The sequence below is a fragment of the Aptenodytes patagonicus genome, chromosome 10, assembly GCF_965638725.1.
Source record: "Aptenodytes patagonicus chromosome 10, bAptPat1.pri.cur, whole genome shotgun sequence".
Taxonomy (NCBI): Eukaryota; Metazoa; Chordata; class Aves; order Sphenisciformes; family Spheniscidae; genus Aptenodytes; species Aptenodytes patagonicus.
The window spans coordinates 18,112,011-18,129,096 of record NC_134958.1 but is presented as its reverse complement, the minus strand read 5'-3'; the positions used below and the strand labels follow the sequence as shown (position 1 = coordinate 18,129,096).

General features: G+C 40.6%; 1 protein-coding gene across 7 annotated transcripts in view; it reads left to right on the top strand.

Annotated features, from left to right (window-relative positions):
- Window positions 1-33: 33 nt before the first annotated feature.
- Window positions 34-17,086, top strand: part of APBA2 (amyloid beta precursor protein binding family A member 2) — a 110,632-nt gene continuing 93,579 nt past the window's right edge. For 3 of the 7 annotated variants that reach the window (XM_076348339.1, XM_076348337.1, XM_076348333.1), the window contains exons 1-2: window positions 748-853; window positions 4,319-4,377. Coding sequence is in view for 1 of the 7 variants with exons in the window: in XM_076348338.1 (XP_076204453.1) it covers window positions 42-207; window positions 4,319-4,377 (225 nt within the window). In the remaining 6 variants the exon portion in view is untranslated. Of the gene's footprint in view, window positions 208-747; window positions 854-4,318; window positions 4,403-17,086 lie in introns of those variants that run through there. The other 4 variants (XM_076348338.1, XM_076348335.1, XM_076348334.1 and 1 more) reach the window with 4 other exon arrangements.

The following is a 17,086-nucleotide window of genomic DNA, read 5'->3' as shown; positions in this document are numbered from 1 at the left end:
CCGGCCCCCCTTGAGGCGCCGCGGCGGCCGGGCTATGCGCCATGCAGGTTCCCGGGCGGCCGGCGGTATTCTCGCACGCAGCTTCCAGGGCCGACCAGCCGTCTCGGTGTGTGGCGCCGAGGCAGGCATACAAAAGAGCGGCTGCAGCTGCCCCCGTGTCCCCGCCGCGGCGCGGGGTGGGGACCGGCCCCGCCGCTGCCTGCAGGGGTAAGGAGCGGGGGCGCAGGGCGGGGGACCGGCGGCCGGTGTCGTCGCCGTCGCGGGGACCGGCGGCTCCGCCGGGGGTGGGGCGGCAGCATCCCTGCGGGTCCCCTCAGGGGAGCGGGGAGCCCGCGGGGCCGGGCGGGCGCTGAGGGGGCGCCGCGGCCACCCCCGCCCCGCGCGAGCGCGGACGTTGCTCCCCTCGAAATCGGGGCTGGGGGCTGCCCGCCCCGCGAGCAGCTGCCCCCGCCTCATCCTCATCCCCTGGCAACCGAGCTACCCGCAAGGGGACGGGGAGCCGGGGTGAAGGGGAGCCCCAGCGGCATGGCGTCGCCGCCGGTGCGGTCGCGGGCGGCGGCGAGGGGCTCCGGCACAGCGGGCTGCCGCACGCCCACATGTCCCCGCTGGCACGGAGCCGCTGTTCTGCCCGCTGTGGCGGGGAGGCGGCGGCGGAGGATCCGCGCCGCCACCGCCTCCTGTCAGCCGTTGGAGAGCTGGCAGCGTCTCCCCAGAGCCGGGCTGCCGTTGGGGACAGCGGGTGCCTCGCGCTGCCGGCTCGCGATCAGCTCCCTCTCGGGAGGGCTGCGAGCTCTCCGGCTCAGCCCGCCATCCCGACCGCCTCACCTCAGCTGTGCCTTAACGTCTGCTTTCGGTAATGCAGGGACCGACAATGCAACATACGCATAATGTCCGTGTTTTGTGGGAGGGCGGGAGGCTTAAGAGTCTGCCTTAATAGAGTCAAAAGAAATGCGAGAAGAGACCTCATATAATGCAGCACCGCTAAGAGTTTGTATTTGTTTCTGATTTTATGCCTCCAGCCTAGCAAATGGATCAGAGGTTTTGATCCACTCCTTTCCCGTTCCCTTCATCATGAGGTCTGGAGGGAAAAAGCTGCTCAATTAAGAATATTTGATTTTTGTTGGGATAAACAGCATGAGACATTATAGCACAGTCTGTTCTCCCCTTTTTGAACAATTTCTTGAATACGTGGGGGTTTTTTGTATTGCCATAACAAAAGGGATGGGTGTGGGGGAGAGGAAGGGAATGCTGCGTTTGGAGCTGCATCTTGGAAAGGCAGACTGGCTCATTTTGCCTCAACTAGCAGTCTGCGCTTTCAGATTTACATACTTTGCATCCTCACTGTTGTTTTGATGGTTGTTGCGTGCTAGTGAGGGCATACAAGAAAAGAAATTTAAATAAAGACAAGGTCATACAATGTTCATAGTACAGAGATAACGTGCATTGCAGTGATGTTTAAGAAAAGTCTTAAATTACTGTGACCAGTTTAGGTAAAAAATGCAAGTAGTGTTTCAGTTGTATTACCTGGTCAAGGCCACCCTATAATCTCCCAGGAGAGGCTGGGAAATCTGTTTGCAGAAAAGGTATTTCGTGTATTATGCCTGTTACCCAAGAATCCCTCATTACTTAACCAGCAGAACCGAAAAACAGAAACAACTTCTATCATAGTTTTATGTGGTTGTGTGTAAGCAATAGTATTTCCACGTAAGGTAATTTTAAAAGGGAGGAATTTTAGTGTATTTCTTTATTGCCACTTAAGTAAAAATACAGTACGTGCTGGTTATCTGTATGTTGAAAAGCATAAGATTGAAGTTTATGTTAAAGCATAAGATTGCAATTTATCACTGTATAGTCCAGATTCTCCTCCATATGGGACAGACAAGGATGAAAGAGCTTTTCTTTCCATATGTTGTTCTATGGGTACTAAACTACTAAAGGGGAAGCCACTGTCCTTACTCCGCTTTAGGCTCCTAGGATTTCAGGCTGCAGACTTGTCCTTGTAAACCTTGATTGTCAGGCTTCCTAAACCTAAATTCTCTGGTAGTTTAGCCCTTATCTGCACTTGGAAAGATCTAAAGCTATTTTTAAAAATGCAGTGTTGCCTCTAATCAGCAGCTGCATTATTGCTTCTCCTTGATCCTCTGATCGTAAAGGAAAAGTGTTCTTGAAAAGGCCATAGCTGCTCAGCTCTTTTGGTCAAAGACATGATTCTGAGGAAGAATCTCGAAAAGCATTTTTTGTAGTTACTTGGTTAATGCCAGTTCAGGTTGGAGACTGGACATGAATTTAAACAAGAGCTGGGTCTTTAAAAAGTGACCTTTGCTTAAGGCTGTGAACATGAGGAACCACTTCAAGAAGCATAATTCTACCATCTCTCTAGCTGTTCTGATAAGAACATTTGCTAAGAAATAATTTGTGAAAATACCATGGTTTAAACCTCTTCCAGTTTATATTCCTGTGCTGAAGGTAGAGAAATCTATCACGAAGTGATCTGTTCCAGGCTACCAGCTCACAGAAATACAGAAGATCCTGGTTTTGTCCAGAACAAAATCTTGGTTGTTGCCCTTGAACACATCAAGTTTTAGGTGCTTTTGCAGATTTTTTATATCCGTTTCCCTTGTAATCTGGGTTTAAATAAACAAGGCAATGCTTTCATGCTTTAAGCCATTTCAATGATGGAGGCTGGGGAGCAGCCCTGCCAAGAAGGCCCAGAGCTCCTGGTGGACAGCAAGCTGCATGTGCACCAGCCATGTACCCTGGCAACAAAGATAGCCAGGAGCATCCTGGTCTGTATGAACAAGAATGCAGCCAGTAGATCAAGGGAAGTAATTATCCCCCTCTACTCATCATTCAGTAGACCGCATCCAGTTTTGGTCCCCCCTGGTACAAGGAAGATATTAATGAACTGGAGTTCTGCAGAGGCCACCAAAGTGGTTGGGGCTGGAGGCCAGGCTCTGTGAGGAGAGAGTGAGGGAGTGGGGCTTGCTCAGCCTGCAGAAGGGGAGGCTTTGGGGGTTCCTAAACAGCAGCCTTCCAGTGCTTACAAGGAGGTCTTCAAGGAAGTGGAGCCAGACTTGTCGTAGTGATACGTGGCAGAGAATGAGAGACAATAGGCATATGAAATAAGAGGTTCAGACTGGATATAAACAAAATCTTTTGCCTCACAGGGACAATCATACATGGGAACAGGTAGCCCAGAGAGATTGTGTGATCTCCGTCCTTGGAGGTTTTTAAGACCAGACTGGATAATGCCCTGAGCAACCTGATCAGGCCTCACTGATGACCCTGGTTTGAGCAGGATGTTGGACAAGAGACCTCTGACATTCTTTCCAACCTGAATTGTTCTGTGATCCTACGAACAGTTGTATGTTTGTGCTTATCCGTACGTGACAGTTGTATGTTTGTGCTTATCCGTACATGATACAAGAAGCAGACATGTTTCCAGAAGTCAGATTTTTTTTAGAAAGAATTAGAGCTTCCATTCTAGGGCTAATCCATGCATCTCAGCAAAGATGGAGTATAATATCAGTATGATACATTGGCCTCTATTACGTCTGTAATAGTACGTTACTATTAGTACAAACTAATACCTTACTATAAGCCTCCTAAGGAAGAAATATTTGCTTGAAATATTTTTATTTTAATGTAGATATAAACAAAAGGAATAACATACTTCTTGCAAGCAAGAACCTTTCTATGCAGTATCTTTTGGCACTCCTGTGAGGCAATTAAAGCCTTGCAACATTAGTGCAAGAGACATAATGGTAGTTCTTATAGCTGGAGAAAATAAAGCACTGATGCAGTCACATGCACTGTGCAAGTTAAGAGGAAGAGCTGAAAGCAAAATCAGAATTCACTAGTTCACACTCCAGAAAACATGCAATTGCTGAGTCAAATGTTCATTATAAGTACTTTGGATACTTACAAATGCTTTTAGTCTACTGGGGAGAGCATTAAAATGTAAGTTTGTGTTGGTTTTTTCGTGAGGACCCATTTTGCTTTGAGAGCTGTGTGAAAAGCAGCTCAAGAAAGCACCATGTGTTTCTTGAAGGGTTCAGTGCCTTAGGCTCGTGCTGCCTGCGGGAGCTGAACATGCAGCACTTAGGCTTTATCATGGCATCCATGGAAGAGGGCTTTCATTCCAGTTCTCGGTTTTGTCTGAACTTAAGTCTCATCTTGGCTAATGATACTATTTTCCAGAAGAAAGGTCTCATACAACTGGTAAAAACACATATAGAATGAACTGTTTTTTTCTGATGCTGGTAGGTAAATGCACTGTCATTTGAGTACATGACATTCCTTTCCTTTTTTGTTGCAGTACGTACTGTCTTCATTCACCTGCTGCAGCAGAGGAAGGTGACTTGCACTTCAAGAGGAGTAAGTTAGAGCTGAGCAGAGACTGGTATGGAAAACTCTGGGATTAGTAGGTACTTCCAGCTAAGCGAAAGAGGGAGAACTAGAAGCCCTGTAGGTAGGGATGACAAGGAAGAAGTGTCATTGTTCTCAGATGATAAGGTTGCATGAAATATTGCTGGAGATATATACTCTGAAGTATACTTGTGCATGAAGGGATCACTTTCTTTTGAAATAGAAGTAAATGAAGAGGAAAGGAAAGTTGGCAAAAAAGGTATACAAAAAGTCTTGGACTGGAGAAATATGTCAATTATAACCAGTGTGAGGTTTGGAGTCTAGATAAGGATTTTCAAATAGCAGTACTTCTGCAATGCAGACATCCACTGATACCCACCTGGACTACCAGTTGTAGGTGCATGGAGGAGTATCTTCGGATAGTTGTCTGTTTTGAACTATTAACATGAAATTTCCTTCAGAAAATAGCCCTTCTAGTTACAGACATAGTAATGAAGGTTCAGCCACATAGGAATAACTTGTTATGTTTTATTACTTAAAAGGTTGAATATTTCTATTCTATTAATTGAATGAAGTAGTTTTTGAACTTCGTTTTGTACATTGATATTAGGAATATTTGTCAGCATGTCACCAGGTAGCGTTATTTCCAGACTTCTGTCTTTCCTTTTACTTTCTGAGAGATCCCCGTCACAGACGTGCTTGTCAACTACAACCTTTGCAGAAGTTCCTCTCCCCAAGTAAGTTGTACCATAACCATCCCGATCATTTTCAAAGATTGAAATTTGCTGGTTTTATTCCTAAAACGTTTCTACAAGAGAGGGCTGACCTTGCAAGTTTTTCTTTTATACGTCATCTACCTTTGTGTGTTAAGGGTTCACAGGATCTAATCCTTGAAGAATTTAGTGAAATTCTTTCACCTGAGTACAGTGGTTAGATTTAGCTAAGATTTTCATAATGTGGTCATAGCAGTACTTACTGTCACAAGTATAGCAACATCTTCTTTAAAAAAAAAAAAAAAACAAAAACCAACCAACAAACGGCTCACAACCCAACATAATAGTTTTGTAACACTAACCATGAGTGGCGACACTGTTCTGGTGGGTGTGCAGATCTAGATGCTTGACCACAGTAGTCCAGAATGTCAAATGATGTTGTCTAACACAGGACCACAGGGCTTTTTGGGTTCATTTCCATTTTCTCCAGTAAGGTATTTTTCTTGCAGTGACTGTAGAAGAGTCATCTCTGCTTTCCAGTTGTTCCAGTTTGGATTTGTTGTGAGTGATAGCCAAGTGCTTATCTTAGCATGACACTGCAGGGTTCTCCGGGGGATTTAGTGAGATAGTAATTCCAGTAAAAATTGAACAGCAAATTCATATTTTAGCAGATAAACAGAGATAGAGAATTCATATTCTTATGTATAGACTTTGATCATTCCATCTCACTGTGTTAAGAGCCTGCGTCCACAGAAAGAGCTTCATTCAGTTGAGGTTTTAGGAATGACAGGAGAATGATCCCCTGGGATCACTATGTGGTCTGATCCTCTGGATAAGCTGCTGAAGAAGGAAGGAAGCGTAGGAATAAATGTAGAAGACCTTGCATATCTTGGGGTTCTAACTAACAGTTGATGTAAACCTTAGTTGCACTACAGACTAGCAACAGACAACAGCGACAATGTCACCTCAATTCTCCACAAACATACTGTGCCTATCTTTGGGAGAATCACAGGGACAGATCTCTTACGGGCCTTTGGAAGGGACTCCTTAGGCATCCTGCCATGCAGAAGAGCACTGGTCTCATGCAAAGAGACTCTGTAGCACCCAGAAATCCTCAATCACAGGGAATATGAAGTCATTACAGCATTTCATACTAAGGAAGAAACAAAGTGCATCAAAAGCCAGGTGAAAACAACTCTTGTTCTCACAAAGCATTTGTGACAGGGCAGGCACTTCTGAAGTGGTTATGGTAACAAAACTTGGAGAAAGCTCATCTTCTACATAAGGGAGAGACCTGTAGACCTGTAAGTGCTGACTTTAGGAGTTCTAAACTGATTAGAGAAATAAAATTAGCATATCAGAAAGCAAGAGAACATAGGAGGAAAGAAGGAGGAGGGGAAACAAGACAACATCTGTATTGTTGGTGGTGATAGCGGTATGTCTGTATATGAAAATTCCCTGAGGAGGAAGAGGAAGTGACAGGAATTTTTGAAGTGTAGGCTCCAAAAGAGTGAATGTTTAGGTAGAAGTAGGGAGCCTGGATGAAACATTAGCTGCAATTCCAAAATCAAGGTGTTACCTGCCTCAAATTGTATGAAACGCAAGACTATGAAGTTATCAGTGTGTTGTCTGCATTAAACCAGTATAAACAGCTACCAAGGTACAAAAAATTCAGCCTCTATGTCTTTTTTTGGTGCTCAACTATTCCAAAAACATTGAGAAAAGTATTTCTAAATAGCACTTTTTTCTCCCTCTATACTATAACATAGGGTGAGAAGTACAAGTTCCACCAGGACAGCATCTATCTAAACAGTATTATAAGAACCTCCCAGAAGGAGTAGCTGTGTGTGGCGTTCAGTGAAATAGCTGATCTTTATGCGAGAGAAAGAATAATAAAGAAAATAAGATTCCCACACAGCCCTCCACATATTACTGCCTTCATGCATTAGACAGAAACAAAGGTACTTGGGTGGACTTTCTGTCACCTGCCGTGCCCTTCAAAATCAGAAGGTCATCTGCTGTACTTTACTGGTTAGCCTGTCTTTCTAGGGAGTCTCCAAAGTGCTAGTTAGCTTCGTCTTTTCCTGCCCCAGCAAAATGGTAGTATATTCCTGAGTGCCTGGTTACTGAAGCAACTGAAGAGAATGAGTGTTGCACAGAGCAGATTCTGTTCTGGAATGACATAGGATTTAATTTCCGCCCCCCCTCCATCGCCAAGAGTGAAATGACATCAAGCAATTGACGTTACTCTCTAGAATGAGTGATACCAGCTACCACAAAAATATCACTTCAGTGCAAGGGCAAATGCACCCTTTTGGTTTAGTCAAATCTTAAAATAGGCCTCAAAAGTCATACTCTAAAAGCCAAGAGAGATGCCTTTTCAACACATCAGGGAGAGTGCATGGAGATGGGATTGCTTGTTTCTCGTTCAGAAGCAAGATTGCTTCAGAGCTGCTATACTCCTCAAATCCACACCAAATCTCTGTCCTGGGAATGAAATCTTGTATTAAACACTGTTACTAAGCATATCCTTTTGTTTGTTTGTTTGTTTTAATGTTTTCTTCTAATCTGTAGCTTTTTTGTCTATTAAGGATGGCCATCCTGACTGCTACCAGGTTTCACAGTGTTGCTGTACTGTCTTAAGTTTCAAAGACCGCTATAACTACTAATGTAGGAATAGTCATAAAGGCAGTTACACAAAGAACACAAATATTTCTACTCATAAACCGATCCAGTATGGGAAAGAAGCAAAGACTTGCCTCGCTTCCAAATTCTTACTATGCAGCATAGCACGTTGTTGCCATGCTACCAGAATTGCTTGCCTTGATATTTAAATTTACCCTTAACAGATCTGCATTTAGAAAGAATGAACTGCTAACAGTACATTAAAATATAAAATAACCTGACAAGACATAAGCCTTGTCACCAATTTGTTCATGTATTTTTGACCTCTACAGATTTTTATTTTCTTCCCTAAATAAACCCTACCATAATAACAAATCTCAAGAGATTAATGAACCAATGAAATACGGAAAGGTTCTCTTTGGTAGTGCAATAAAGGTTTATATCAGGGAAGGAATATAAATTATAGTTTCAATACTTAACAAAAATGGGCATTTTGCCTACCTCTGTTGCCATCCTTCATAGTCTCTGATTTAGTACTACAAAGGGAAATCAAAGTGTAATGATATTTTCTTGTTATTGCTGGGTTGTGGAGGAGAAAGGAATGTTATTTTTATATACACACACACACATATATATAAAAAATGTCCTTTAGGCACAAAATCTTGTGTTACTGGAAGACAACTCTTGATTAGAGATAAGGCAGCTTTAAAAAGAAACTTATCCCTGTGATATTCTTAGCCAGTGAATCAGCGTGGCTTTAATTATGTAGAAGTATTTGACATATTACGGCCCAGGAGATAAGAGCTGTCGCATACTGGATGATAGAGAGAAGGGGAAGGAATTCTGTTGGTGACTAGAAATTCCATGCTCAGTGCTGCATCAGAGGCATAAAATGAGTAGTGGAGGGGAACACTTCCTAGTAAATACTGATTTGCATTTAATTTCTGATTCCAGTATTATGAAGGTTGTTGGTGGCAGAATTCTTAATTCCTGGTAAATGACTGCCTGCTTTCTTGATGGAAGACTTGCCATGAAGATACCTGTGTGGTATCAGGAGTGTGCCTTTAAGTAAATTGTGTTGTTTGGTTTTTGGTTTTTAAATAATAAAGGGTTTTTCTTTGTGTTTTCAGTGGTAGGTGGAAATCTCCCTCTGTTCTTCCCTAAGTAAAAGGCACAGGAGGTGTCTGTTGTGATACTTGCTGTTTTCAGTACTTGGAAAGAGACCACCTTTGGGTTTTTAGCACATCTATTCCACACCTATCTGCAGTGATAATAAATTATCTCTACAGCATGTGTTTCATCTGATATTTGTCCTCCATTTATTATTCAACTCATACACATCATAACTGGACCCACCAACTAGCAGATGATCTAATTAGAAATAATGATTTGGGGGGAAAAAGTGCTGTTAAGATTATATTACTCTAGGGATGAATAACCTTGTGTCAGTTTTATTGCAGCATAAGATGTACACATTGGTACTGTAATTCTTTTGTACTGTCATGCTAGGTAAGATTTAGCTTTTCAACTTGTTATCAGAAAGTGTCAAAGCAAAGGAAATAAATTTGATGGCCCTGTTTTACAGATAGGGAGTCACTGAAATGACTTGCCCAGAATCATTCCTGAACCAGGAATAATACCAAGCTCTCCGGAATAGTTGTCTAAAGGTTTATCTTAACCTGGTTCTTGCTTTGTACAGCAGCATTTAGGAGAATAACAAACAGTTAGCTGATCTGCTTTCTGTCATACAAACATCTTTCTCACATTTTGGTACATGAATGATTTGCTTCATGAGAAGGTACTTTCTACAAAACATAGTAAAGAACCTTAGTAATCTATGCTTTGCTTCCCAAAGACTGGAAGGAAGGAAAATGGGAGGGGGTTTATTTATTACAGTGCTACTAGCCCTTTGTGACAGTATTTTTTTTTTCCTGTGCATATCTCTATATGTGTTTTGGAGGTTTTAAATCACAATTTAGTAAAATCTCTGGCTTATTCTTGAGCCAACATTGATTTAACTTAGATTTGTTAACACTTTTTAGTATTGGGAGTCTTACGATATTTCATGGTTTAGTTAAGGCTCCAGCTGTTGGTGTGTGAGAATCACAGCTTCAAGTTTCTACTCACACAGGCTCCAGGAATGAAGAAACTGTGATGTGTACCTTAAACATCTGCAGACAATATGATACCTTTAAATAATTTTTGAATTCTTGTGATTGCTAGTGCTATAGCAGTTGTAGGGGAAATAAGTTCCTTTATATTAACCAGCATCTGTTTGAATGATATAGGCTTGAGTTATTGATTTTCTTTCTGATGGTACTTAACATTTTTATATCCATAATAAATATAAACAAGCCAAATGCCATCCAGAGTTTCTGAACCAGCTGTTTTATCAGTAAATAGTCCATGGTGTTACATGTTTTCATCTATGTAATTTAATAATCCTAATTAAATTAATGTAGTAATTAAGGTAATGTAGTAACCTACTATAGTACTGGTAAATACCATTGCAAGGTTGGGAAACATGAAATCTGTATACTGCTGCTCTAAGTTTCCCACCCTCCCCATGCTCTGGCATAATGCATCTTGTCTTTTGACAGGATGAAATCCATATTGCCTTTAAGATGATATCTCTCTCATCATCGGATGAAGTTGTGACTCTAACTGGGGCTGACAACTGAGGTTTACCCTAGCTGACTGGTTGACAACTTGTAAAATGTTGGTCCCATCGACACAATGACTGTCATCTCTTCAGGCTGGACCGGTAGTAGTCCTTCCTCCTCTTCTCTTCTTCAGACCATCCTGTGAGGCTCAGCAGGAGCGGTTTCTCTTGCTGAGCTGCATGCCAGGCTCCCTATCATAGCATGCATGCTGAAGACTGCAGAGACCCTCACATATCATAAAGACAAGCAATGGGGGAAATTCAAACAGGAATTTTTAAACAGTAAAGTTTGAAGTTTACCATATGTGTGGAACTAAACTAAACAACTTAGTAGCATCCTGAATGAAATGGAGTGCTCGAAAAAAAATTAAAAATCTTTATTGTAGTGGAGCCTACGAGGCAACTAAGTGTATAGGACCCCTTTGTGGTAGGCATTTACAAAGACAGCAGTAGACTGTCATTGCTCAAAAGACTGACCTATCTAAATAGACTTGACGGTTTGGTATCTTCTGTTTACATTTATCTGAGTGAGGAAAAGAATATTGCAAGAGTGTAAAAACGTGGTACAGAGCCAATATAACCTCATATTATGGTAGAGGTAGGGTGTGAAACACTGGATTTCATCAATAACTCACAGACTAACCACTTACCAAAAACTTGGAATAATAGGTATGTCTATAATTATCAGTTAAAATAGCTTAAATGTACTTAACTGGAAAATCTTAATTTGGTTTTGCTACTTAGTTGAATTTTGCTCTTAACCTTCTTGCTGGCTTAAACTATGAAAATAAAAATAATTACCTTCATAAATGAATATATTAAATAATTTGCCTTTTAAATATGCATTGCATGTGGAAAAAAAGTTCTCTGTCATGGAGACTATGAAAGGATGGCTTTGCAGTTATTACACTATTTCCATTGTTGCTCTTGACGAGTACTGTGTCAATGTGTGTGTGGGGGGGGGGGGGCGTGTGTGGTTTTGGTTTTTTTAACAAACTCCCCAAAGTCCGCTTCATTCATCTGTCACCTGTAAACTTACTTAGAGATTTTTAAGCTCTTTGTGGCAGGAATGTCTGAAGAATACTTAACATAATGAAATCTTGGTTAATGGACTTTTCCATAACACACATAATTTTTGTCCCCAGCTGACAGTTGTTACTATAGCAAATACAAGACTCTCATTGCATTTACATTCTTGCCTTAGTACCTACTTACCGCACGTTTAGTGATGAGAGATGCAGAGTGCTGAATTGGAAAATTCATAGATAAATACAAAATAAACTAACCCACAATGTACCAATGTGATGTCTCAGGTAAGATGTTTCAGTGATCTGTCAACTATTTCATTTTGAAAGGAAAAACATTAATTCTCGAAAGAGTTATCCAAGTGCATAGCCACATTTACTGAGAGCCTAGGAAATGTATTGTTTATTTAAATGCATTAAGCAAAACAGAATTATCTTATGACAAATGAAATAAAATGCAGGGGAAATTCTTGTTTTCATACTAGCTTTTATATCTATCTATCTATATCTAAAGCTTGATTAATATTCCCCTATTGAGGGAAATATTAATGAAGGCCCTATTGGCCCATTGATAGCCAATATGACACAAGTAAGGTAATAGGCAGATATGGAGCATGAGGCTTCCTGTGTGTAGGTGCCTTCCATACTGCTGCCCAGCTATAACCTTCCCTTGTACTGGGGTACAGCAACCTTGCACTGAGGGATTAATGCCTTTTATCTGATAGATCTGTTACATACGATTTTTTTCTGTGTGATACCATTATTTTACATGCTGCAGTTAGGCCAGCTGCAGTCCAAAACAAATCTCTTGTTTAGGCCAACTGTAGATCTAATTAACCCTGCTGACACTGCATCATATTCAGCCACAGGGTAGGCTTACTAATGAGAACGGCTGAAGCTTATTAATACTTTTTGGAATATTGCAGAACAGTGAGTTTTCAGCCTTCTTCCTGTTCTGTGCTGCATTGTTGCGTACTTAGCCTGTCAGTTACTGATAGGAAAGTCTATCTACATGTGTGTGAAGACAAAGAAAAAAATCAACCCCAAAACCAGGCTTAAAGTCTCCAAATAGTTATGATTTTGATAGATCACTAGAACTGTCAATGTTCCCATCTCTAGCAGAGCACAGGATGACAGAGAAGACAAAGACGACGTAGCCAGCTATTGTCTCCTGTACTTTCTTGAAGTAGTTACTGAGCCTGGAGAAATGACGTGCATACAGTCAAAGACTATTCAAGAGGTGTAATCTAAAAAGATATAAAGACCATTGCATGAACTGCCAAAGGCTCATGCCAACCTCATCTACAATTTCTGCTCTAATATTTGTGTTTACTTTTATTTTCATAATGATAGTATTTTCAGCCTTATCACAAACCTGTAAAGGGCAGGAGCTAGACTCTCCAGTGTTTGACACAGTTGCCTTCCAAATGAGAGAAACATTCAGGCCTCATCATGAAGGTCTAAAGGGAAATAAATGCTTCCTCAGACTTTCAGCAGACTGATGTTATAAGGGGAACTATGCTCAGAAATGATTAATCTCTTGGGATTTCATCTCCCAGCAACAGACTTGTTTGATTTTTCCTTGAATGATAGATTTCATTGTGTTGCTACAGAAATCACGTAAAATCAAGATGCCTTTTTCCAAAGATGGTCAGAGACTTTAATAAATATTCAATCCCTTCCTCTTCTTACCAGAGCCACCCAAGATCAGGAGTAAACCAGCGCTTTGTTGCCCTTTGTCTGAGGAAGCTTAGTTCTTCAATTTTCAACAACTTCTCCAACTAGACAAGATCCACATGCTTCCTTTCTCTTTTACAAGGATCTGATGGGATAAGACTTGTGCATCAGAGCCTAGGCAGCTAATGACGTCTGACTTCCTGACTTTTAAGTGGAGCCTTTTAAACAACAGAGTCGATACCTACAGTTTCAGCACAGGAAAGTCTGTTCAGTCAAGGATTTCACTTGAACTTTGCCTGTGGATTTCTTGAAAAAGGATCTCTCCACCTTTACTGAACAACTTTTCCAAACTAGAGTAGGCAGCTGAGATAGCCAAAGTCACATTTTTTTCACAGAATTCTTTAACTGCAGGCTAATTGCATACTTTATTTCATCCACATACATTGTGTGTGTTGAGTTTGAAGGCTATGTTCCCTTATATCCCCAGGGATGAAAAATCCTTTAAAAAATTGTGCTTACCCTTGATGTTATTTCACACCCTCCGTTTTGAACCATTCATGAAGGTATTTCATTATTTTCCAAACAGCAGAGTGGTCTTTTATACCAATCTCTACTATTTGCAGAGCACTTGAGTGATGAGTCGTCTCTCTGAAACCTCAAGACTTTCCTAAAACTGGTACTTGGAGCTCACTCTGTCTCCTTGCCAAAGATACTGTCAGAATCGATAAAGCACCACCAGTTGTCCCTCTGCCCTTCCACTCAGCTTCATTGCTCCCCAAAGAGAAACAGTGGCATGTTTTGGGAGTTAGCAGGGAGTGGGAGGGGGTGTAAAAAAAAAAAAAAGTAAAACATAGCTCCATCCTCCAAAAGAAAAGATCACTGTCTTTGGTATTGCAATTTCATGGGTAGAAATCTGCCTAGAGTAGTCATTTGTTTATCTGCTCAAAGCTTTTACATAATTGACACTTTGTCATCTTCTGTCTGTAAATTATAGGCAGTCATTGGTGAAGTATCTGAGTAACCAAGAAGATGGTTAACTGCTTTGCACATACATGTAGCTACATACCTGGATCTATGTGAACATATATATATACACACACACGTAAGTGTAATCTTCAACTAGATACCTGGAAAAAAAGACACTTAATGTCATACATCTGTGGATTCTGGTATAAATGTGAAGCAGATAACGGGAACCTATTGGGTTCCTTTAAAACCAAAAGACAGAGGGAGATTGATTTGGGAGAAAGATGTGAGTACACAAATATAGATAAATCACATAAAAACAAACACAGGTTGTTACAAACAACTAAGAATGAAATAGGCAAGTTCGGTACCAAATTTTGTGTCAAGTGTTTTTGACTGACTTGGTGAAGAGAAGACTTTCCAAATGTCATTCTTTGCATTGATAATACAATAGTAGAGACAGTTTACATCTCAGAAAACTCGGTCTGGATCAACCCCATTTACATCTTCCCTAATGTGATACTACAGTAACATTTGGAAATAGGTCCTTAAATAGAATTGGAAATAGGCTTTCTCTAAATATTCACCTTACGAATTAACTCTTCCTGATAGAGTTATAAGATCCTGGACCTTCGATGTGCAGAGTATCTACAGCTGTCGTGGAAGATTTAAACATTTGTGTAAATGCTTGGTACTTTTTTGGCAACTGAAAGATCTGTCTGTACAACATACAAACTAAGCTGCAGAGAAACAAAAGTTCAAAGGAACTACAGCATCCAAAATGCTCCAATTGCCCTAATTTAGGCTAAAAGATTATATCCTCACTTACAACATATTGGTTACCGTGGATGATCCATCCATAGCTGATTGCTTTTTTTTAAATGCATTAAATAATGTGCTGAAATTTGCATTGCAAATGTTAGGATGGTGGGCCATTTTTCTTTACAACTAAATCAAGTCAATTCCACCAAGGTCCTCTGTATCCAACAACCCAATAGTGAAGAGCATTTCGGCCACCCTTTTTTTCATCCTTTGTTCGCTTAAATTATTTTCTATTGAGCATAAGGGACAGATATTTTTGTAAGTTCACTGTTAGGTTTCACAGATGTAGGTTTAAGGAGATTATTTATGCTTTAGGATTTAATATCTACTAACATGCTGTTCATTTGCCTGATATCACTAGGGACTAGTTCTTTCATTTGCAATTTATAAATCCTCTTCTTCAGACATTCAGGTTTTCAGATAGCTGAATGTTTGGAATATCCTACAGTTATTAATATCGTGAATTTTATCTCAAACAAACTAATACTGTTTATTCAACCAACATTATATATGCTTTATATATAATAGGTGGTTTGTTTTTTTTTTTTTAATTTAAATAGAATAAATAATGCTAACCTAGTGGCTTGTTGAGGAGTCACCTTGGGAGCTCTCCCTTAGTTTTATGCATGTTTGATGAGGAACACTCTTTTCTTGTGCCCTCTACTGATAAATTTGGTGATTAGCCTTCCGAAAGGACAACAGCTGAAGCTCACAAGCACATATCCAATGCTTCTTCCTTCCAAAAACCTTGCATCTGGAATGAAGTCAAACTTGTGCTTTGTGTGCCTAATGAGACCCCAAGCCTTGGAAATGGTTGTAAACAGAGATGTGACTGAATCTTACATCAAAGCCTCATGATACCTAAGATAAGTGACTGTAAATGGGTTGCAGTAGCTTATGAGGTCTTCCACTCTGCAAACAAGCTATTCATACTCGTGTAGGGGCAGCTCCATACAATACGCTTTGATATTAAGTACTTCATTCCCTGTAGTAGTCTAGATGTAAGCTGTCAACTGATGAGATTCTGCCACTTCCCTTCTAAGCAATATTCTTCAGTTGCATAGGTCTAGCAGTCAGTGCTTGTAGCTGCTTTCCCCTGCCCCCATTTGTTGCTAGGCTTCACATCGGCTCAGCTATTTCCTATCAGATTGTACCAGAGACAGGACTGTCAGGTCCAGAGGGAACAGGAGCTCTCTGAGACTTGCCATGCAATAAGTGATAACTTTCTCATAAAGCAGGATGCTTAAAAAATTAAAATGCAAGAACAGAAGGTGAAATCAGAATGTGAGTCTTGCTTGAAATGTCTGAGTTAGCTAAGCCTTTACGCTGCTTTCAAAGTACATTACCTATTCTTTTATAATTAAAGCTTGAAATTATTTTATGTATGCTTCCGTGATTGATTTCAGAATGAGAAGGAATTTTAAAAATCTCTATGAGGGAAAGCTTCATAATAATTAATATTATTATGTTAGAAATTTGAAAATAACCCTGTTTGTTTCTCAGTGGTTTTCATCCTATTCTTGGCAAGCATTTTCCTATGCTGTATTTCTTGTGCTATGAGCGCCATTCTGGATTGCTGATAGGCTCAAAACTCAAGCAGTTTGTAGTCAAATGACCAGATGCCTTGATTTGATCATTCTGGGCTGGGATGCTGTGAGCTACCAAAATGCAGTCTAGCATTTTATAGAGGCTGCAGTCCCTCACTGTGGTCTTACCAAGAGCTCATGCTGCATTCTTTGGACTATGAAAAACTGACAGAGGACAGCATTTCCCCTTTCAAGTTTTATTATGTTTTCAGTGCTACTAAATCAGAAATGTGTATTCTGTTATGCTGTAATTTTGCAATATTATATTTACAATATTATATTTTGCAATATAATACACCTTAAGCATATTTCGGTACTGCCAAGTGCCACAAGATTATTAATATTTCATGGAACTTCCTTCCCCCTGTGTTAAAAAAATACTACTTTCTCTGTCTTGTCTGACATTCAAGGGCTAGAAATATGCAGAGAAACTAGAAAGAAGGCTATAGAAGAGGCAGATAGTTGCGTATCATTTCTGCACCTGTGTAAAGGTCATTTTCATGCACTAGAAAGCTGAAAGCTGCTGCGAGATGAAGCCTGCAGCATATAAGGAATGATGAAACAGGCAGGGCCGGAGGCAGAACCTCTGGATCCATCTGCTGTCCTCACACATGTAGTGGGAAGCTTCGGTAGGTACTGCAG